The sequence below is a fragment of the Acartia tonsa genome, chromosome 10, assembly GCF_053477335.1.
Source record: "Acartia tonsa isolate MP-2025a chromosome 10, ASM5347733v1, whole genome shotgun sequence".
In the NCBI taxonomy this organism is placed as follows: Eukaryota; Metazoa; Arthropoda; class Copepoda; order Calanoida; family Acartiidae; genus Acartia; species Acartia tonsa.
Window position 1 is genome coordinate 33,256,642 of NC_137269.1, and position 23,937 is coordinate 33,280,578.

The 23,937-nt window shown below is 33.1% G+C and overlaps 2 protein-coding genes across 3 annotated transcripts in view; both read right to left on the reverse strand.

The window, feature by feature from the left end:
* Positions 1–15,112, reverse strand: part of LOC145329934 (uncharacterized) — a 71,151-nt gene extending 56,039 nt beyond the window's left edge. For both annotated transcript variants that reach the window (XM_080174414.1, XM_080174413.1), the window contains exons 1-16: positions 11,875–15,112; positions 11,518–11,611; positions 11,012–11,154; positions 10,337–10,394; positions 10,153–10,199; positions 5,187–5,244; positions 4,499–4,578; positions 4,090–4,334; positions 3,597–3,685; positions 2,955–3,040; positions 2,208–2,348; positions 1,912–2,030; positions 1,578–1,694; positions 1,077–1,203; positions 270–403; positions 15–160 (exon numbers count right to left, since the gene is read on the reverse strand). In XM_080174414.1, the coding sequence (XP_080030540.1) occupies positions 15–160; positions 270–403; positions 1,077–1,203; positions 1,578–1,694; positions 1,912–2,030; positions 2,208–2,348; positions 2,955–3,040; positions 3,597–3,685; positions 4,090–4,334; positions 4,499–4,578; positions 5,187–5,244; positions 10,153–10,199; positions 10,337–10,394; positions 11,012–11,154; positions 11,518–11,599 (1,672 nt within the window). In that variant the 5' untranslated portion in view covers positions 11,600–11,611; positions 11,875–15,112. The remainder of the gene's footprint in view (positions 1–14; positions 161–269; positions 404–1,076; positions 1,204–1,577; positions 1,695–1,911; positions 2,031–2,207; positions 2,349–2,954; positions 3,041–3,596; positions 3,686–4,089; positions 4,335–4,498; positions 4,579–5,186; positions 5,245–10,152; positions 10,200–10,336; positions 10,395–11,011; positions 11,155–11,517; positions 11,612–11,874) is intronic.
* Positions 15,113–15,330: 218 nt separating this feature from the next.
* On the reverse strand, positions 15,331–23,460 carry LOC145330774 (bleomycin hydrolase-like). The gene is made up of 10 exons (XM_080175440.1): positions 23,399–23,460; positions 22,408–22,464; positions 20,254–20,430; positions 19,614–19,673; positions 18,978–19,071; positions 17,999–18,129; positions 17,036–17,123; positions 16,318–16,416; positions 15,773–15,892; positions 15,331–15,450 (listed from the first exon to the last, which is right to left on the reverse strand). Exons 1-10 carry the CDS (start codon positions 23,458–23,460, stop codon positions 15,331–15,333), a joined length of 1,008 nt encoding a protein of 335 aa, XP_080031566.1.
* Between the last annotated feature and the right edge of the window lie 477 nt (positions 23,461–23,937).

A 23,937-nucleotide genomic window follows, 5' to 3' on the forward strand; every position in this document is an offset into this window, starting at 1 on the left:
GAGTGTAATTTTACCTAAATGTTGTTGAATAGTGGGTTTGTTCCAGAATGTTTTACTGGAGCAAATCATACACTTCCACTGAGCTGTCTGTTCGTCTGTCTCATGCTCTGTGGTGGGAAATAGAAGTCGGTAGGATTCAGCGTCGGTTCCGTGTTCGTAACTAAAAAATATATATGATTATGTTCAAGCAAAAACCTACAGGGCTTTATTATACCACATTTAACCTAAATTAGAGGAAAAAACTGGAGATTTTGAGAAACAAGAAATACCTTAAATGTGAACTAAGCTCTGAGTAAAGCAGAATATTATAACAAATTCTGCATCTGTGTTTTCTGCTCTCATACCAGGGCAGACTTTTATCTGCTCTGATCTGCTTTGTTACTCCAACCTTTGTCTTGTAGTCCTAAATAAAAGAAGATTGTATATAATTATAAATACCCAAAATATTAATACAATATAACTTTTTGGTAAAAAAAAACGTATTGCTTAAACTAAAATATAGACAGAGATCATTTAGTTCATAGGAAATCTGGAAGAAGGGGGGGAGGGGGGAGTATAAAAATTGTAAAAATTAAAAAAAAACATTACTAAGAGGATAATACCGTTTAAAAGCATAAAAACTATCAGTTTTTCTAATTTTGAAACTATGTGTAAAACTTATTTAAAAACAACTAAGACTTGAATAGAAGCTGCAGTTAAGGATGACAACATCCATAAAAGCTTCGCTTTTAAAAAGAAAAAAGTAAAAAACTCTTGTAGAGTGTAAGAACTTAATAAGCAGAAACATTAATTTCTATTTCTAAACAAAATCAGATAAATAGGACAATTTGGTATAATATAATTAAAAGAAAAATTAAGAATCAGTATGTTTAAAATGTACGTAGGGTCTTACAGGTAACGATTTTCGAGTTAATATGCTTTCTAAAACATACCAATTTGTTATAGGAATAATCATGCAAAGTTACAATTGGATAGGACAATTCTAAAATGTATAAATTTACGTCAAGGGTTACCCATTAGGGCGGACCTATCCTAATTATAGAAAAGCTTCACTCTGAAAAAAAATCAATAATAACCTGTATAGAGACATTATGGCTTGCCCTAAGATGCCTTGAAATAGAGGGTTGGGTCCACTTGACAGACTTATCACACATTGTACAACTCCAACATTTGGTTGTAAAATCATCACTTGGATATCTTTCCCTGCAATAAAGTGTCCAGTTTCACTTTAAAAATTTAGCTAGCTATTTTACATATGCCTGTTTATAAAGAGGGGAGGTAGAGTAGTATGGAAGTTAAAAAAAATGCGCCATAAACAGGGGGGGGGGGGGTGGATTTAAAGTGTGTTTATCCCTCTCAAAAATAAATTATATTTATGCCCCCGAAAAAAAACTACATTTTACCTGCCTTTTATTTTACCCCTACCTCCCCCCCCCCCCCAAAAAAAAAAGGGTTGGGCGTTGACAATTATAAATAGGTTTTTTTACGGTGGCGACGCGGAATAGCCCTCTGCAAGTTTTACTTTTTTAGAGTAGATGATAATCTGGTGTAAATAGCAAGTAATAATAAGTCCGTACCTGTATAGGAGCATAGAGATTCCATGAACGTCCACAATATGACTAGAAAAATTTCCTAGCGGTGTAAATTTCTCACAGATTAAACAGTGGTGATACCTTGCCTCATACCATGGCAAACTATTTTCATTTCGTTGATTATTTTTTTTTATTTAAAAATTAATACACATGATGGAGCCGCCACTCCTTATCCAAGATAAAAGGCTTATTTTTTGTCTTGTATTAACTCTTTTCTCCACAAATGAACAGAACACATAAAACTTATTTATTAAAAGCACAAATTTTAAAAATTGTCCCCTTGTCATTTGCAAAAATTTGAAAATAAACAACATTATCCCTAGTATAAAATTCTGCATTAAGACTGACTGTCTCGTCCAGAATATCATCGCCAGCAGCTTGTTCAGGTCCAGCTACTAACACACTGTTATTGTCGTCGAGATCCAATGCATCATTAACCTAAAATAATACCTAGTCTAATATTTATACAGAAATGGCATTTGAATCCGTTTTGAATACATGAAATAAATCAGAATTCAATTTTGTAAAGATCTGCTAGTTGAAAAGTGAAGAAAAAACAGAAAAAAGACTTAATGATTCGTTCTGCCATTGGTTAGTTTTAATTTGTTGTTTTACCTTAATAAGTTTAACATTTGCTAGTCTATTGTCCTCCAGACATTCAGCTGTAAGCTCTTCTCTTAGTTTAGGCTCCAGGAATAGGGTTAGATCCTGTTCTGTATTATCCTCTATTTCCTCATTCTTAGGCTCTTTCATTTCCTGAAAAGTAGTTCAGATTTAATTACTCTTGTCAGATAAAATATGTTAGCACTCTTGTTAAAAACTAGCGGCTGCACTTCTAGGACCATCTAGGAGCTGTGTATTTCAAGAAGTAAAGAAAGTAAAAATAGCCTAAAACCAAACTTAGATATGAAAACTAAATAGCCTTAAACCATCCAGAGACCTTACATAAAATGGAGAACTTAATCAGTTCAGTAGGTAGTTATCGAAATCATAAGCGACAGAAAAAAAACTTATTTCTTTATAGATTAGGATAAGACTTCTTTTACTTGGTAGAGTCCATTTTGAAATTTAAAATTCTGTTTTATTTAAAGGGGTAGGGGTAAAAGAGTTACATCACTGAGATTTAGCATAGCAGTTGCTTTAATGAGGTACATTGTTGCAGGTTACAAAAAAGGCACATTTGATCCTCCCCCCACGTTTAAAAAATCTCAAAGAAATATATTTTTGTCTGTATATCAAAAGTTTTCCAGTATTTTATGATTAACTTTTAAGGTGTAATATATGTAATTTTGCACCAACGCAAAAAAAAACAAAAAAAAAATATCTTTAGTTGTAGAAATCTTTAATAAAACTAAAACTTACATTGTTAACATTATCTGTATGATTAAAGTCAGTTTCACCAGATGTATTAAGCTCTCTAGTTTGTGATGCATTCTCACTGTTCAATTCTAAATAGTTAAATATATAATATTTTTTTTCTCGTATTCATTCGAATCCGGGGGATAGGAACCGGTTATCATCCATACGAAAAAACTATTTCTAGCATCGTATTATAACCAGCTTTCTACGAATATAAAAATGTACAATCATAAGATTAAAACTAGTTTTTATAGCCCGTGCCTTCGGCACCTCGGGCTAAAAAAATGGTTTTAATCTTATAATAGTACATTCTATATCCGAGGAAAGCCGTTTTTAATACGATGCGAGAAATAACTATTATCTGTTTTAATATTTTAAGTCAAACAAAAACATTAACTTCAGTTTACTATTTAGATTCGATAATACTAACAAAGGGTGTCATTTTTTTTTCGCGTATTTTCTGTAAAGTACTCTGTTACTGTTTGGTCAAATGCGCTTATTAAGTCAAACTGTTTTTTAATCAAGACCAAATGATATAGGTATAAAATGATTATAATTAAGAACAGCTTGACTTAATAAACACAAATGTACGGAAAATACGCGAAATAAATACCCCCTTTGACTGCAAAGAATGTATTTTTATGCCTGAATCATGTTGTTGTAAGGTTCTATTACCACTTCTGCTTCCAATCATTTCAGGGTGAACTTCTTTTCTGTGAGCTTCATATTGGTTCCTTAATTATAACATATATACCTCTCTAGTAACAACGTTGTGCCAGACCTTTATAGTCGGTCCGAAGGCACTAACAGACAACCAACCACTTGATTGCACGACCCTTTCCTAGAAGTTCTAATTGTGCATGGCAATGAGCTGCGCCTGTTTATGGCAAAAGCAATCCCCAATACTATAACTACTAATGGCGCGCATTTGACATAGCAGCAGTAGGCTTATTGGTAATAACACGATAAGAATCATAACACATACATAACCGTTTAAATGTCGTATTTCTAAAATCTATCTTTAAAGTTATATATCTCATCGTATTATAGACAACTGTCTGAAATACAAAAGTTCCAAAGGAAATTTTTTTCATATGTTTATTAAATAGGTTCTTAAATTATTCATATTGAAACTTACTTGTTATTAAATCTAATCCAACAGTAGTTGCACCACTTCTTCTTGTTCATAGTCAACTTTCTCCGCCTCTTGGTTGAAATTGTCCGCCTAACACCGCCCAGCCCTGCCCCGTCGCATTTGGAGGCGTTGTTGTCCGACCTGAGGTACTTGAGGTGCGCCACGGATATGTGAGTTCTGACTGCAAAGGTGTTGACAAATATTTTCTTGCATAATTTACACGGATACTCATCATCACCAGATTTATTCTAAAAAGTAAAATAATAAGAATCAATGATCTAAGATTACTGCCGATAAATTGATGTGTCAGAAAACAATTTGCTAGCAGACGAAAAAGGTAATTGAAATAAGAGAGAGGTATTTGACGGACCGAACCTAATTAGCGAAATGCATTGCTTTAAAAAAGTCTTACTAGATTAGCAAACTCTAGCAAGCTCTGAATCTTTGAATTTTTCTGTTGGGTATCTGTATCTATACTTGTTTCCTCATCATCTAAATAATAGAAAAAAACATTTAATTTATTGGCAATTTAAACATTCTCAAAGACAAAGGGGGTGTGCAATGGTATTTTTGCATAAACAGTGGCAAAATAGTTTTAATAGGGTAAGATTTAGCTAGAATTCTATAATATGGTAGATAAACCTTATCCAATATGTATTAAAAGTAAATGCAATAAAAAGGGGAGGGGGGGCGAAAGTGACACTTTTTGAAACCAAAACTAAAAGTCAAAGGAACTCAAAAACAAAAAAGAGTTACAGGTCTGACATTTTGCATGGCAGTTCCATATTGTACCCCTATAAAGCAACTGCCATGCAAAATCTCAGACCTGTAACTCTTTTTTTAGTTAAGTTCCTTTGTTGACTTTTAGTTTTGGTTTCAAAAAGTGACACTTTCGCCCCCCCCCCCCCCCCCTCTTTAAAATTTTTTTTTAGATTATGTTAAGGAAGAAAAACCTACATAAATGGGGTGTTAAGGCCTTTATAGGCCAACATTGATGTAAAAACGTACTCTAAAGTGTTTTTTTGAATGAATTAGCAAGTGGGAGGCCGAACCTTAGGAATTTTTTAAAAACTTTTTTTAAAATCAAGAATGAAACTAACCTTCATTTTCCCCTCCAGTTTCCATGTCTTCAAGAAGATCCTTCTCTTTTATATTATCCTAAAACAAGTTTAATTAGGCATCAAACACATTTTTGGCCTTTACTACCAAATTAGTCCCAAAGTTTGGTTAAGTGGTGTGCACTGCACAGAGGGGTGTGAAACAAGGGGGGGGGGCCCGGGGGGAAGTTTTGACACTTTCGCTTACTCCGTGATTATTGGGCTAGGTATTAAAGTTAGACTATAGGTTATTTGGGATAAAAGTTTACTTTTGGTTAGTACTTCACGGATTTTTAATCATTTTTTGGATAACCCCACCCCCTAGCCCCCCGGGGCTCAAAATCCCCCTAAAAATGAACCTAACCTTAATTTTCTCAGGAACCATTTGACCAAAAGAGATAATTTCTTAAACTTAAGCTTTTATGCTTATAAACTAACTTCTGATTTAGAAGTCACCCCCCTGCCACCAACCCCTAGCCCTCCGGGGCTCAAAAAAACCCTAAAAATGAACCTAACCTTAATTTTCTCAGGAACCATTTGACCAACAGAGATGATTTCTTAAACTTAAGCTTTTATGCTTATAAACTAACTTCTGATTTAGAAGTCACCCCCCTGCCACTAACCCCTAGCCCTCCGGGGCTCAAAAAAACCCTAAAAATGAACCTAACCTTAATTTTCTCAGGAACCATTTGACCAACAGAGATGATTTCTTAAACTTAAGCTTTTATGCTTATAAACTAACTTCTAGTTTAGAAGTTAGCCCCCTGCCACCAACCCCTAACCCTCCGGGTTAAAAAAAACTCTAAAAATGAACCTAACCTTAATTTTCTCAGGAACCATTTGACCAACAGAGATGATTTCTTAAACTTAAGCTTTTATGCTTATAAACTAACTTCTAGTTTAGAAGTCAGTCACCCCCCTGCCGCCAACCCCTAGCCCTCGGGGGCTCAAAAAAACCTAAAAATGAACCTAACCTTAATTTTCTCAGGAACCATTTGACCAACAGAGATTATTTCTTAAACTTAAGCTTTTATGCTTATAAACTAACTTCTAGTTTACAAGTCAGCCCCCTGCCACCAACCCCTAGCCCCCCGGGGCTCAAAAAAACCCTAAAGATGAACCTAACCTTAATTTAAATTTCTTATTTGTAGAGTTAGAGGTACACTTATTAGACCAAATATGCTTATTTTTGGATGTTATTGACATATCTCCTGAAAAAATTAGAATCGGCCTCCAGGTTCAGGTGCTGCAGGCCTCCAGGTCCACTCAGGAGACAGGTAAAAATTTAAATTTCTTATTTGATGGTTTAGAGGTACGCTTATTAAACCAAATATGCATCTTTTTGGATGTTATTGACATATCTGCTGAAAAAATTAGAATCGGCCTCCAGGTTCAGGTGCTGCAGGCCTCCAGGTCCACTCTAGAGACAGGTAAAAATTAAAATTTCATTTTTGAAGAATTAGAGGTAAACTTATTAAACCAAATATGTATCTTTTTGGATGTTATTGACATATCTCCTGAAAAAATTAGAATTGGCCTCCAGGTTCAGGTGCTGCAGGCCTCCAGGTCCACTCTGGAGACAGGTAAAAATTAAAAGTTCTTATTTAAAGATATGTGTTCTAGGCAGGGTTTCAAAAGTGACTTGGCTCTTAGGGCTGCCGGCGCGCAGGGGGTATAAAAAGTGCCCACCCCCTTATAAAACCAAAAATTTAAATTCCTTCAAACACAGGCATGTTGCATATCAAAATGACTGCATTGAAATGCTGATTACGAATCTCAAACAATTATAAACAATATTGCTCCTAGTTGGAACAAGATCTCATTAAGTATCTAATAACAGCTGATTTAGTCAAAGTTGTTCATTTTGGTAGGTTATTTGAAAATCATTTCAGACTGAATCAATATTTTTCAAAACAGTTTTCAGATCTGTAATCAGCATTTTAATGCGGTCATTTTGATATGCAACATGCATGTGTTTGAAGGAATTTCAATTTTTGGTTTTGGGGGCGGGCACATTTTATACCCTCCGTGCGCCCGTTGTTTTTGGATTTAAAAACCTCTTTCAAGTTTCACAGGGTTTTATATTGGCCTAGTAACCCTTGCCAATGTCTACTAATGTGAAATTCCAAAATCGACCCACCCTAAGTAAGTTGTATTTTTGTATTTTTTAACAAATAATTTAATCTGCAAGGTATTTCTAAAATGGCGACAATATTGCTCACTGGAAATAAGTAGCTATCATATAGGATAACTTTAGATTTTTTATACCTTGATTAAGTTTCTTGTTGTACATATTTTTTATTTCTATTTAGTAACCTTTCATCTTAATTCAAACATATTATATATCATAAGGATGTTTACCTGTTGAGCAGGCCCCTGGAGCCCGTCGGGAACACAAATTGAAGCCGTAAACAATAAATTTGACTATATTATTTACTTTAACCTTATTCTATTTAAATACCTTTCCTCTAAATTCCAAACTAACCATTTTAGATATTCACCTGAACCTGGAGGCCCATTCAAATTTTTTCAGCAGATATGTCAATAACATCCTAAAAGAAGCATATTTGGTTTAATAAGTGTACCTCTAACTCTTTAAATAAGAAATTTTAATTTTTACCTGTCTAGAGTGGACCTGGAGGCCTGCAGCACCTGAACCTGGAGGCCGATTCAAATTTTTTCAGGAGATATGTCAATAACATCCAAAAAGATGCATATTTGGTTTAATAAGTGTACCTCTAAACCTTCAAATAAGAAATTTAAATTTTTACCTGTCTCCTGAGTGGACCTGGAGGCCTGCAGCACCTGAACCTGGAGGCCGATTATATTTTTTTTCAGGAGATATGTCAATAACATCCAAAAAGAAGCATATTTGGTTTAATAAGTGTACCTCTAACTCTTCAAATAAGAAATTTTAATTAAAGTTAGGTTCATTTTTGTTTTTTTTTTTGAGCCCTGGGGGGCAAGGGGTTGGCGGCAGGGGGCATAAAAGCTTAAGTTTAAGAAATTATCTCTGTTGGTCAAATGGTTCCTGAGAAAATTAAGGTTAGGTTCATTTTTAGTTTTTTTTTGAGCCCCGGAGGGCAAGGGGTTGGCGGCAGGGGGGTGACTTCTAAACTAGAAGTTAGTTTATAAGCATAAAAGCTTAAGTTTAAGAAATCATCTCTGTTGTTCAAATGGTTCCTGAGAAATTAAGGTTAGGTTCATTTTTAGGGGTTTTTTGAGCCCCGGAGGGCTAGGGGTTGGCGGCAGGGGGGCGACTTCTAAACTTAAACTTAATTTATAAGCATAAAAGCTTAAGTTTAAGAAATCATCTCTATTGGTAAAATGGTTCCTGAGAAAAATAAGGTTAGGTTCATTTTTAGAGTTTTTTTGAGCCCCGGAGGGCTAGGGGTTGGTGGCAGGGGGCTGACTTGTAAACTAGAAGTTAGTTTATAAGCATAAAAGCTTAAGTTTAAGAAATCATCTCTGTTGGTCAAATGGTTCCTGAGAAAATTAAGGTTAGGTTCATTTTTAGGGTTTTTTTGAGCCCCGGAGGGCTAGGGGTTGGCGGCAGGGGGGTGACTTCTAAACTAGAAGTTAGTTTTTAAGCATAAAAGCTTAAGTTTAAGAAATCATCTCTGTTGGTCAAATGGTTCCTGAGAAAATTAAGGTTAGGTTCATTTTTAGGGTTTTTTTGAGCCCCGGAGGGCTAGGGGTTGGTGGCAGGGGGGTGACTTCTAAACAAGAAGTTAGTTTATAAGCATAAAAGCTTATGTTTAAGAAATCATCTCTTTTGGTCAAATGGTTCCTGAGAAAATTAAGGTTAGGTTCATTTTTAGGGGGATTTTGAGCCCCGGGGGGCTAGGGGGTGGGGTTATCCAAAAAATGACTAAAAATCCGTGAAGTACTAACCAAAAGTAAACTTTTATCCCAAATAACCTATAGTCTAACTTTAATACCTAGCCCAATAATCACGGAGTAAGCGAAAGTGTCAAAACTTCCCCCCCCCCCCCTTAGGGCGAAAAAGGGGGAAGGCAGGTCTTCTTACTTCAGCTTTCGGTATGGCATTGAGTCATTGACCCCCCTCAATCGCATGCCAAAGGTTTGGTATATGATTTTTGAACAATTTTAGTTGTAAAGTACCCCTCTGTTATAGGGAGTACACTGTGAAGATAAGACTGCAAAACCACCACGCACCAAATTTCTGTGAAATAAAAAAGCAACAATCATATTAATCAATTTATGTGCTTACATTGTTTTCTTTTCAGAAAGCACATAAATAAAATGACTGTTGCTTTCCTATAACAGTGGCTCACCTACTTTTGCAAAGAGGTGAGAATCATATTGTAAACAAGTATCTGGGTGTAAACAACTTTAGCATCCCAAGTACTTTGATAGGGCATTCTTCCCATTATAAATCTTACTGTCTGTAATAACCTTCACTATCAACTGTCTATAATGAATTATTTATATCGTAATATTAATTGTCTTATTTTTTAGGACTTTTTCAACCTTATTCCTTATGAACCATACAATTCATTTTTCATACTAAAGAACTAAAGATGTGAAATATGATATGGTACATTGATGTTGAAAGACAATCGATTAGAGGTTTGTTCAATAAAAAAGCTGAGACTCAGGTATGTGTTATTTAGAGAGCAATCTACTCTATAAGCATCATCTGTCCGCTCAGTACATTGAAAAAGTCCTCTTTGCAAAAGTAGGTGAGCCACTGTTATAGGAAAGCAACAGTCATTTTATTTATGTGCTTTCTCTTAGTGAAGTGAATCAAGCAATTTTAGCTTGGAGAGCAATCTACTCTATAAGCATCATCTGTCCGCTCAGTACATTAGTTAATAAGAAACTAATTCCAATTTACAGAATTTTTATAAAAAAAGAAAATTTAAAAAAGACTACCAGTGTATTATTTGCAGCAAATACTTTAAAATACCTTAATGAAACCATAATTTAGGAAATGAAATTTTACCTTAATACTATCTTCCCAGCCACTCTCAATTGTTTGAACAGCTACGTCTATAAAACAAATTAAAATTGATTTAGGGAATAAAACTTTATTAGATTTAATTAAAAACTTTTGGAAATGAAAAAAAATAACTGTCTTTGAGTACAGAAAACTATATGTCTTTTTTAAAGAAGGCATAAAAATGTACCTAAAGTTGTAACAGATTTGTGGAGGTATTCTATGGTTTGACAAAAAGCATCCAGCATCTAAACAAAAGATTGAATCTTTTAAAATATACCTAGTCAAATCACAAATAGGCTGATTTTATCGAATTTAAAAATGGACTTCTAATGAAATTTTGCTTTAATAAAAATTGCATAGACACTAGACAGTAGGTAAATTATTGAAAATACTAGTAAAATCCCCTTTTCTCCGCCGTTTCTTTCAAAATTGATAAATAATGTGTAAAACACATATAAGCAAAGTTCATAAACGATCAAACAGGGAGAAAATTGCATTATAAATTTTCATAATTGATTCTCTCAAAATCATAAAGTTTATTTTCTTTTATCATAGACATTTGTTGAAGGAAGCCTGCAGAGAATACATTGCTCTAACTGCTGAAAGACTGCCACAATGAAGATTATAATTTTGTTTCTGGCAGATGTAATTTAATATTGAAATTTATTATAAGATTTCGAAGATTGTCAACTTCCTGAAATATCATTTTAAGATGCCTATAACTTTTTCGTTATTGAAGCTAAAGGCTCCAAATTTGGGGTATTGGCTGGGTCTACTTGTTGCATTCTGTCAGCAATTACAGCGGTATAATTCCTGTATACTTAATTTAATCCAACTTCTATTTTAAATGTACTGTATGTACCTGAGTGGTGGCCTGGCATTCTGAAGACACCATCTCTGGCTTAACAGACATGGATACACACTCAGATGGTCCAGATGTCTCGGGTTCAGTGCCCTGTATGTTGGGCACGCTGGTGGGTGGAGGTGGGGATAGGGAAACTGGCCCTAAGATTTATTTATCTATTGTTATTATTTCTATATTTCCATTTAAAGATTAGGTAGACAGATCGTGAGGATGTTTACCCCATTTCCAATTTTCACCACAAACGAAGCTTTTTAAAATAAGGCATTAATTAAGCCTATTGAAGTTTAAGTTAAGGTTAGAGAAGGGCCCCGCAGGTATAGTACCCATTATAAATAGATTCTACACAGAGCCTACTTTTGGAGTTTAGTTGGACATCTGCAATACTCACATACATAGAAATTTAAAAAATTAAGAAATTCAACTAGATTGGACAATTACACCCCTGTTATCTTGTAGAAAATATAATATGTCAACTACTAATGATGAGTCAATACAAAGCTCACCTGTGGTGGGGGAACCATTGTGAAATGGGGAGGAGGAGGGAGAATTTGTGGGGGAGAGATGTTGCCCCTCTACGACTGACATCCTCACAAAGGTCTAAAAACGTAAAGTAATCTTCAAGGGTTCGGATAAAGCTCGGGCATAATTTGAACCTAGTTCCTATACCTAACATCGCTTACGCAAATGGCACTTGGATAGAATCCGAATGACGTTATGAAACTTGGGATGAGTAATCCTTGGTAAGAAAAATAGAATAAAAAAGTGAAAAAGTAACGGCTATCGGCTCCGTTGTGTGAAGCTCTAACTATTGCGTTATAGATGATTTAACCCTTATTTTCATTTGAATACAAACTACAAACCTGTTAACAAATCACAGTTTATATGATGTAACATCCATTTTATTCTGAAAAATAATATACAAAAGATACAATTTTTAAAAATTTCGCTAGCACTTTTTTGCATTCTTATATATATAAATTATAAAATCATCATAATATAAAAATGTTATTAACATGATAGGAATGAAATACAATCACTCGGGATGTTTTACAATTCATTAATAAACATTTATGTTATAAAATAAATCTAACTTTAAAAGTTTTTTATTTTCACACTACACATGTCACAGAGGGGCAAGTAAAAACAATAATTATCATTTGCATACTATTAGTGTTCAATGTTCAAAAACTTTCCTTAATAATCTTCAAAGGAACCTAGCAGATTGTTCATAGCTCAAAGCTTCTCTGAAATCAATTTTATTGGTGATTTGAATATGTCTATAGTAAAACAAAATTAAGTTCCAAAGCTGCGGTGACCAGAGAAACTTTATTTTAGTTCTGTTCTTGCCTCACTGTGCACCGCTACAAAATATCAAAAAAATTTTAGCGTTTTTTTCAAAAAATTTTAATTCTTAAAAAAATTGTAGAGTGCAAATTTCTAAACCTACAGTAAATTTTATAAGGGGGGGGAGGGGGGGGGGGGTTTGATGCAACCATCTCGTAATCAATGTATAAATGGCACTTAGAATTCGAATTTTTATCTGAAATTTTGCATGAGTAATCCTTGGTAGGTCTATTTTCCCTAAATCAAACAAAAAGTTGGAAAAGTAGCGGCTAATGGCTGGCGGCTCATTTGTTTAGCCATTTGTTGGGTATTTTCAAGCGAAATCCATCACGAAACCTCTCTCCACATAATGCTCTTTTTCGATCCAAAACGTTTTAGAATGGTTCTAGCCGGTAGTTGCTGGTACTAGAAATCTAAAAAATGTTTTTTTTTGTATAATTTCACATGATTTAAAGCAAAAATATGTTTCAAAAAGTTGATTTCTACGTAATTTATGGCAGATTTGCCCTAAAAATAGCCAATAAACGGCTGAGCCCTTAGCCGTTACTTTTTCAACTTTTTTTTCGATTTAGGGAAAATAGACCTACCAAGGATTATTCATGCAAAATTTCAGATCAAAATTCTAATTTTAAGTGCCATTTATACATTGATTACGAGATGGTTGCATTAAACCCCCCCCCCCCCCCCTAAATCAGTATCATAATTAAAATCGGTATTACAATAATATAAACATTGGGCAGTGAAAAATTAAAAACAGTGTACATGAATTTTCAATAAAAATCATTTTTTTTTAATGTTGTAAAAAATTATGCTAAATATTACCTAAATAGATATACATATCGGCAATATAAGGACAAAAAAGATACTTTTCTATAGTGCTTTTTTTCAGATGAGGTTGAAGATCAAGAAAGGAATTAAAGGTGAGGGGGGATTGCGGAATTGACAGCTGAACATCACGTATTGGAGTAGTGATTTTTGTTTAAGCTAAGCAAAAAGATGGATTTACCGATATATCTTATCTAAAAAGGTTACAGGGGGTTAAAAAAAACAGCAAATGATTGAATTATAATTATGCAAAGAATTCAAATAATAACATTTTACCCCCCTGTGCATAATTGTACATTTACAAAATAAAATACTACAAAGTATAATAAACTAGAACTCTGAGGTATAAATTTTGTAAATTATTTCAGCCTATTAAAAAATATATATTAGTTCTATTATACTAATATCAATCTAATAATAATTTTAACTAAAAAGTAGCATTATACTACAATAGGAATTAACTCTTTTTGTGGCTAGTTTATTTTTTAATAAAACTCAACATTTATATCTAATTTTTTTTTTAAACCTTAATAACTAAATATAACATTTTATTAGAAAAAAATAATTTTAAACTATTTAACCAATATAAATTGAATATAAAGTATAAAAAGTTTATAAAATTATGAAATAATTAGTGCTAGACTGGCTTTAAAAAAAATAACGACTAGGAATAAAATATTACAATGATAATATTTAGATATAAAAATTATAAACATAATTATTTCATATACTCACTTCAGAGTATCAGAAATCTTTATTCAAAGTTTTTGTTTTATTAGCTGCCGTATATTTTATAAGAAATTGGGACTAAAAAGAATCCCAATTTCTTATTTAAGTTGCATCATAAAAATAACTTACAATCAAACAAAAAAAAAAAAATTTAAAAACAATAAAAAAAACAATCAAACAATCACTTTTCATAGCATTGAAAAGCAGAATATTGATTTATTAAAAATTAGATATTATCATCTTACAAAAAACTATAATTTATTTTCATAAGATATTAGAGAAACGCAATCATTGTACTTGATGAAATAAGTGGATAGGTCATTTAGGATTTATTGGACTTGTTTCTTTTTTGTAAAAATTTTTTTTGACGAAGGGGATAGTTCACTGAATAGTTAAAAGGTTTGTATCGCTATGAATTATTTAACATTTATGAAAACACAACAAACTCTCATCAAACTCTTCAAACATCTTCCATGAAAAGTCCCCTTCAATTTAAAACAAAAAACAAAGAAAAGGTAACAAAAAATATATATAAAGGGAGGGAGGACTTGTAAAAAGGTCAACCCATAAAGTAAACTATTGTATTTTACAATTAAAACATACAGTAAATATTTTGTACCATTTATAAATTAGGCTGCCATGGGGAGTTGCTATTATATTTAAACAATATAAAACTAGATTGCTGCATCAAAGAAAAATTATATAACAGGATAGATTATTAGATATGATTAATGATAATTTATTCCTGGATGATACAGGGATGAAGAGGATATTGCATCGGGAGTAAAATAGTTTTTCTGCCAATGTTTTAGCCTGCTAAAAAATTCATAAATTTTATTTCTATTAAAGAAACTGCTTTTTTTGGACTAGATAATAGAAGAAGAAATAAATTTTTCCTGAGTTGCAATATCATTCTCCCTGGGATGGTTAAAGTGGATTCTTAAGACCTCCAAAAGGGTCATTTTATAATCAAATTTGATCATAATATATCAGATTTTACTCAAAAGATTTGATATTAACAAACCAAAAGGTTTCCTACTAAGCAAGAAAATTAGGAAGATTAGCCCAATTTAGACTGAAAATATCTAACTTTCTCAAATGTAAATATGCATAAACATTTTTTTTATGATAATATTGAAGGTATCCATTGATTGATTGGTATTAATGAATAATTGTAACAAATTGGTAGAGAGTAAACACCTTACATCATGCATGATTAGGAACATTAAAAGAACAGTTTTACCCCCCCCCCCCAAAAAAAAAAAAATAATTTCTTCCATTATATTAGTTACAAAATAATCAAAAGATATTCTTAAAAGTTCCTAAATGTGAGGTAAAGTTCATCTAAACATGAAAAAAATGTTACTAATATGCAAAATCAATTGATAAGTGGTAACGATCCAATGATGATAATATTTTTACTCAGCCAAAGCTCCCATAGGGTCCCAGGCAGGGAGGATATAGGGTTGATTTGAGTTGACCCTCAAAACTTCTTCAGACACGTACTTCTTGTCCACAACTATTTCAAATACAAACTCCTGGGATAACACGGGATAAAGCGATCAGAAAATATGCAGTAACAATGCAGTAACATCATCATATTATTTAGTTTTCCGCGAATATTATAATGAAAAATTATAATATTAAAACGAGTTTTGTTTGCCTCAAGGGGACGAAGGCCCGGAAAAACAAAACTGGTATTAATTTTGTGATTTTTATTTTAAGATTCGTGGAAAATTGTCTGTAATAAGATGGTAAATAACAATAAATCAACTTTACAACTCAAAATCCGAAAAATTTAAAAATTTGTACACAACAGATTCAGATTTTGATTGTCGTTTTATATCGCTTTATTCCTGCCTTGAACCAGTCTGTGCTCATGAGAATGTATCCCTTCTCGCCCTTGTCATCCCCCCAGCTGTTCTCTACCCTCCACCTGGACACACTCCCATCATCCTCAATGTGACAACCCGTCAACATCTGAAATGTGTAAATTGTAAATGAGTCTGCTGGTTGGTTGTCTGGGGAAAGGGGATGATGCAGCCTAGACTAATGTGTTGAAAAGGGCAGGGATCTAAAGGGATAAGACAATAGATGATAAATCGATGTTCGTCCCTAATTATGATAAAACCAAATTACCCTTCTGTGGATAAAAAATATTGGTAGAAAAGAATGGTCACAAACATCAGTCAGGAACCAACCAATCATAATTCAATAAAAGTTCCCAAAGTTTTTAGGCAGGATAATGTTGTTTTTTTAGGATTTTCTTTAATTTGATTTGGGGGGGGGGGGGGAGGTTGATATACAAATATATTCATGGCGTATTCTCATCTATATTTTCTCTATTCCATCTAGGTACCTAACGAAAACAAGTTGTTATACTAAAAAAACATAACAAATCTTACCATTGCATGTGTCATCAGAGAATCTCCATAAAGAAGTCTGCATTCTTTATCCAATACAGTCTGCATGTCTGTACCAAATACAAGCTTGTAATCATGTGCCTGAATATATAATAGTCTGCATGTCTGTACCAAATACAAGCTTGTAATCATGTGCCTAAATATATAATAGTCTACAAATCTGTATCAAATACAAGTTCGTAATCATGTGCCTAAATATATATTAGTCTGCATGTCTGTACCAAATACAAGCTTGTAATCATGTGCCTAAATATATAATAGTCTGTATGTCTGTACCAAATACAAGCTTGTAATCATGTGCCTAAATATATAATAGTCTGTATGTCTGTACCAAATACAAGCTTGTAATCATGTGCCTAAATATATAATAGTCTGCATATCTGTTCCAAATACCATCTTGTAATTATGTGCCTAAATAAATATATAATAGTCTGCATGTCTGTACCAAATACAAGCTTGTAATCATGTGCCTAAATATATAAAAGTCTGAACATCTGTAAAAAGTACAAGCTTGTAATCATGTGCCTAAATATATAATAGTCTGCATGTCTGTACCAAATACAAGCTTGTAATCATGTGCTCAAATATATAATAGTCTGCATGAAACTACAAACTAAATATTATTTGCCTTATTTATTCATTTTTCCTAAAAGGAATAAAGAAGAAAAAGTACTAAAATACTGATATTTAAGTAATTTACCTCTAAATCAAGATATCCCTGTTTGGCCACGTTTCTCTTTCCAATTTCGCATCCAAACCATACAGCTTCGTTTTGTTGTATTGAAGTCCTAAAATAATTTTAGCTTCTCTATTATAAGTCCCAATACAGAAATCATAAAGGGAGACAGATTTAACTCAACGATCTTGTAAATTAGAAAAATCAGGGCTTTTAAGGGATTGATAGTACAAAATGAACTCTATAGATTTAAATTATTGTTTAAAAAGTTTTAAAATTACTAAGTTGAAACCAACCAATTAAACTAAAATATATTTTTATGCCAACAAATTATATTACGGAGTTATAAAACTTTATGTACTTTTACGGTCAAATGACCCCTACTCCCTGAGTATATTATGAAGTAATACTACTTCATTACGTATAAAAAGATTATGTACTCCATGTATAAAACAAAGATGACAACATCCATAAAAGCGAAGCACTGAAACGGTAGGACAAACGGACATTAACACTTGTATAGTGTCTGAACTGAATAATCAGAATATAAAAGTATCGAAAGAGTCGAAGCAAAATTTAAGTAAATTTGTTGGAAAACTGCTTGATACAGGATAATGTTTATGGACATACTTACATTTTAAGGACTTGATTATAGAGTTGCCTCGCTTAAATATTGTTCTTTGTTGTCCCAGGAATCAATGTACCAAAAATCAGATCAAACGGATAATTAGATCACATAAAAATTTGTTTTTAAAAAAGTAGAAAAATCAACATGTTTAAAATGGACATACGGACATTCTGGTTATGATTATAGAGTTGCTACGCTTTCTAAATCGTACCTAACTACAACAGGAATCATCATGCAAAGTTTGAAATCGATAGGACAATTCTAACATGCCTAAATTAACGAATAAAAGCTATCTATCTCGAACGGACGTACGTACCGACCCTAATTATAGAAAAGCTTCGCTTTTAAAAAATATATACCTAGCATAGGTAATAAGAGTATCAATGGGTTGATTATTGTAGATCATAATTCTCCCCCCGACCATGTTTCCCAGGCAGTCCACACTGTAAGTTTCTCCATATTTGTTGCGAGGATCTGATATCAAGCATATCTGGAAATAATAAACATATCCTTACAAGCTTCAAATAAGTCAGCAGATGGTTTTAGGCTATTCTAAGTTTAGATATTATTATTCTGATAGCTTCAGGCTATTTTATACCCTACCTACCCCTTTGAATACATAGCCCCTATATGCTAGAGGCACATCCGTTGGTCCTATAATATAAAGTAGAAAGAAATTTTTTTGTCTGAAGCTAAAGATCTTTAGGGTTGGTTGTTCTTTACAAATATTTTTGGATGGTTTTAAGATATTTTTTTGATATTTGTGTACGAAAACAAATTTACTTTCAAAATTAAGAAGTTGTTTAAAGATCACTTAACTTGTCTTCTACATTATAGAGAGGCTTCACATGTTCATTATAGAAATCAAGTGGTGTTATTGGACCTAGAGTGTGCACCTAAAAAAATAAAATTATTAGTATTTAGTATTTACCAAAATAATCTATTGTACAGAAGGACAAAAAAAGACCACAAAAAAAGGTTTTACGCAGCCACTACTAGCTAGAATAGAACTTAAATGTAATCTAATTTTTTAGTAAAAGTGTGTGTGTATTAAAAAAATTGAGTATTCGCTGTAGTCTCAATCCTTATATTAAAACAACAGGATCTGTGTCTATCTGTTTACCAAAGGATCTAGCTAACCGCTGAGCCGAAATGGTTCTCCTTTACAGTGTGGCTTCTAATAGGTCATTGCAAGGTTTTTAACTTTTAAGGGAGGTTACCACAGGTTTAAACTCGTATGACAAGTACTTTTCATGAAGAGAGAAAGTAGAGATAATCCCCTCCTCCTACCTATCACCCAAAAAAACGGATAGACACCCTTCTTACAAAAAAGATGACCTGTTTAGATTTATCCGTGTACTGCCAGACAAAGGTTTTGGGTGGAATGCCCAGACAAATTCCAATTATCCTGTAGATCTCCTTCATCATTGTACTAAAACAAGGATCAATAAGGTTAAAAAATATATAAGTGGTAATTTTGTTTATCATCATTGGGGATGTACGTACATATATTTATCGTCCATTATATTCTAGATTGAGTAGGTATTATTTTGATTTTTGTAAGTGACTTTGAATGATGTACGAAAAGGTCATAATATTATGAGTAAAACAATAAAAAAGGTTTTTATTAAAGTTAAAACCAGGACTGTATATTACCCCAATTATGATAAACAAAATTACACCTCATCTAAAATAATATTGTTTAAAAAGTTGGAACATACCTTATTTGAAACTAAGATTTTATGAAAGTTCTTAAAGTTTTAAAGCCAACGTTTGGTAGAACCTATTTATTTACTTTGGGTACCATTTTTTAAATATTCGAATGCCCTCTCCCTCCGTAGGCAAATAAGGTGTTAACATTATCATCCTGTAGAAAAGAAAAGTGCAGATATTTAACAATTTCAATCGACCTCTGTAAATATGGCAGTTGAAATAATTTGGATTGCAGTTGCTTTAAAAATAAAAAATACCAACCTAATAGTTTCTTCTAATTCTTCATCAGTCTTGCCACCTTCCATTTCAAGTCTAATGGTTCTAAAAATATCATAAAACGCTAGATGATGATGATACACAAAGTTACCCCATCTGTAGATTTCAATAGGTAAGTGGTTGAAATAAATTATCCGATTTTGGATTTTGTTAGTGCAAGGGTTGGAGAGATAAAACTTGCTCTAATGAAGTATAATGCAGAATTGTGAAGAAAAATAAGGCGGCGGAATATCTTTTTTTATTTTGGCAGTAGAGTCGGGTAATTCCTCCGCCGATTCTTTACTTTATACCAAATCCCTATATTAAAAATCTATTTTTGGTTGAGTTTCTTTTAATTAATCGAGTGACACAAACGACCATCACCCTCCCCCTCCCCCTAATTCTTCTTGGTAAAACTTCAGGTATTGTCGGTTTCGTGACATCGCCTCTTAAAGGGAGTTTCGTCGTATTCTCACAGTAGATTTCGATAGGTTTTTTTTTTGGTTAGGTAAATGTTAATGATTGTTTCGCAGGGTTAGAGCTCCCTACAAGGACTAGAAATAGGAGAAAAGCTACTGTGAAAATACGACGAAACGCCCCTTAAGAGGCGATGTCACGAAACCGACAACACACAAAACTTGTATACCTGGTGTACTCCCTAAGCTTAGTCTTGAGAATTCCATTCATGCGCGCAGAGCTCTCACAAGAGAAAGATTCAGGGAAGCATTTCTTTGGCATGAGTCCGTACTTGGTCACAAGGTTGACAATCATGTCCCACTGGCCCCCGTCGTTTATCGGATCTTTTAACAAGTATTGGACGGTCCTGAATAAAGATTAAGTGGATTGTGCAAGTTAGCTGGGGTAATAAAATGTGCGGTTTCCCTAAAAGTTTCCGTAGAAAATAAGTAAGAGTGAAGTTTCCTTTTGTTTTTTTAATACTGTAGGTTGATTATATTGGATACTAGGTAGCCACGCGGGGTTAGAGCTCAGTCATATTTAAACAAAGGGGTAAAGTTCAGTGCTCGATTGGCACTTTGGGGGAAAGTACCATTAACGGTAAGCTTGAGAAATGGTTAATTATTCAGAATTATGTCACCGTCAAAGTCCTCGCTGATGCGTTTAACTCTTAAATTAATAATATTGAAACCCTAATAAATAAAACCTCATAAATACAATCTTTAAAATCGATAGGACAATTCTATCAAATAAATCTACCTGCTTGAAATATCTTCTCCCCTTCTTCCAGTGGCTACTATGTTATAGAGAAAATAATTTGCACGTTCGATCTAAACAAATATTTCAGAAATAAAGAAATATCTATTTATTGTAGTAGTATTTTTAAAAAATTGTAGGAACAATTTGACCACATTTCTGGTTGTAAAGTGTGCACATAGTGCTGAGGCTGAATGCAGCTTTGTGTGGCTCTGTGAAAAAAAAGATAGGCTTCGGGTGGCTAATAACTAATGTTTCAGTAACTGAGGCTGAGCCTTTATATATGGGTTGCTGAGAAAGCCGCACGGCTGATTTGAAGGCTTTTTTTTAAGCAGTGTCAAATAATATAAATCTACATAAAGGGCAATTTTCTCTATAATAATTGGCGTTTTACATCAATTTAACGTTCCATTATTTATCCCTTAAGATCTCTGATATTGTTATGTATTACTATGCTAAGAGGGTGGCAATTATTTTATCTTTCATTGACTATGCCTTACTGTATAGTTAAATTACCTTGTCCCAATAGAATAGATGTGCCTGGCTGAATTCAAAGTCCTCGAGATTGAATTGTTTGACAAATGGTTGGCGTATAACATTCAAACATGCAAATAGCCAACAACGACCTGATGCAATAATACACTTTTTATTTAGAACATTTCTTCTTTAGCATTGATATTCACTGCACTGGTGGATTCGTATCTAGCACCTACGAGCTATCATCTGTCCCTTATGGGATAAGTAATTTTCTCTACTGCAATTTAAGATAAATGGCTAATCTTTTTTTCCCTTTACCAAAAAGTATCTAATATATAATTTACTTGGTCCGATGGTCTGCCAGACATGCTACAAAACTATAAATATTAAAACATATGAGAAATGATTTGTTTTTCAATATTCTATAAATCTCTTTTAATTTCTGACTGCATGTCTAGTTAATCCATCACTTTTTGTGTTGCGATAATTATGTATGTCGTCATTCTTGTTTACTCTTGAATAATTTTTTTTTGTTGATTAAAACTAAAAAGTTGTATCCCTGATCTTTTCTGGTTGGTAATAGGTTTCACTTCTGGCTCCACCTTCCGATTGAATATGTGCACGCGTTCCTCAAGAAATCTGAAAATTTTATTTCTTTAACCCTACTCTGGTGGGGCGCAAAATAACAATACAGAAGTTTTCCACAGTTTTTTGCTTTTTACCCATGGTTTTGAGGTTTTGAAGCCTTAGTTATGACGGATTTCGGGTAAGTCTAATATTAATTTAGGTCCTTAAAGAATAACTTGACCTTGACATAAAATAGAAAAAATAGCCACAGTTGCCTTTACCCTAAATCCCTGTTTTCTAGGTAATTCTGTTATTTAAAATAATCGGTTTTTTTAGTTTGGTTTTTTTTTATAAAAGACGCCATTTACGATATTTTTATGAAATAGTCGTTTTTAAAGACGAGAAATTATGAAGATGATTCTTTAGAATCGAACTTTCTGGTTAAACAAGGATTTTTTTTAATTTGGCGTTTTCTGAGAAAAGCGCATTTTAAAATAGTCGTTAAAAAAGATACGTTTTTCCTTAGATGACCCTTTCAACTTACTTTCTGGTAAGACAAGCTTCTAGAGGATCAGATCTTGTGCACACATTCATGGCAAGTCTAGTTGGTCATGCAAATTATATTTTATAAATTCACACTTTTTATAAGATGATTCCTGTAAAAGTTGAGTTCAAAAGTAAAAGTTCCTGAGGTACACTTTAGAAAGTATAGCTTCTCTAAAATCTGAACTCCGTTATCCAGAAATTATGATTTTATTTTTTCTTTGTCTTATTTATCTATCACATTTACTTTATACATTCTTACAGAAATAAGGAGGTGGGGTTGAACAGTTACACTTATAGGAAATGAAAATTTAGTATCAAATTTTGCCCTGGCATTTTGGGCTTGTTTTTATAGTTATCAACCTAATTCATTTTGTAAACTCTCATATATGGTTGGATCTACCTGTAAAACTTTAAAAAAAGAATTTCCTTCTAGGGGCTAGTTGGGCAAAAGACCCCTCCAAACACTGAAATTTGAAGTACTGAACTTATTTTTAAAGATATCGAGCTGATTTTTTTATTAGAAACTATTTTCACATAACTGAAATAAGTAGTAACTACAGATTTTATCTACGCACTATCCTTCTAGGTTCCATTTAAAAAATCAGCTCATAACTTATAATTTTAGTGTTTGGGGGGGGGGGGTCTTTTGCACCTTTAGCCCCTACAAGGAAAGTCCCAAAATTCAATTTTCAAAGTTTTACAGCTAGATCCAATCATATATGAGAGTTTACAAAAAAGAATTGGGTTGATAACAAACTATAAAAACAAGCCCAAAATGCCAGGGCAAAATTTGATACTGAATTTTCATTTCCTACAAGTGTACAAAGCTCCCCCCCCCCCTTACTACACACAACGAATAAAAATGATTTTCTATTGCTTTTTAGATGAAACATTAGACAAACAAATGTATTAACGTGACTAGCCAAATTTCGATATAACCGGCCCGGAAGCTAATGGCGAAGCCACTATAATTGAATATTTTGCATTGCCTGTTCTTATCCTCGGCGAAGAACTGCTCCCGCAGCTCATCAAGCCGAGTTCCGCTCAGCATTTTGTCTCTGAAATAATCATCATTATTACCATTTATTTTAGTTTTCATCATAATCATATTATTTATATATATTTCACAGCTCTTGAGCCAAAACATTTTCTTTGTTTATGTTTAGTTTTACAAAGGAACCATTAGCAAAGGGTTTAACATACCCACTTACCTTAAATTGCTTCCCAAAACCATTTTTAATGCTGAATCCCGGCTCCTTGATTTTTAATAAAGGATAGAAAAAATGTGCGAAAAATCACAAAAAAAATTCTAATCTTGTTTAGTTAAAAAAAAACTATTTCCCTTTTCTTCACCTCTTACCTTAACAACGTAAGGGGGGGGGAAGTTTGTACACTTATAGGAAATGAAATTCAGTACCAAAGTTTGGGAGGGTACTGTGGGCTTGTTTTTAAAGTTATCAACCTAATTCTTTTTGTAGGCTCTCTTATATGACTGGATATACACGTATTTCTTTGAAAATTGAATTTC

Excerpts from the sequence above, each read along its gene's own strand:
- LOC145330774 (XM_080175440.1), bottom strand. The coding sequence starts at position 23,460 with ATGCTGAGCGGAACTCGGCTTGATGAGCTGCGGGAGCAGTTCTTCGCC. Across the intron at positions 22,465-23,398 it reads TTCGCCGAGGATAAGAACAG|ACTTGCCATGAATGTGTGCA; the intron begins GCAATGCAAAAT and ends ATGACCAACTAG. Across the intron at positions 19,674-20,253 it reads AAGCTTAGGGAGTACACCAG|AACCATTAGACTTGAAATGG; the intron begins GTATACAAGTTT and ends TGATATTTTTAG.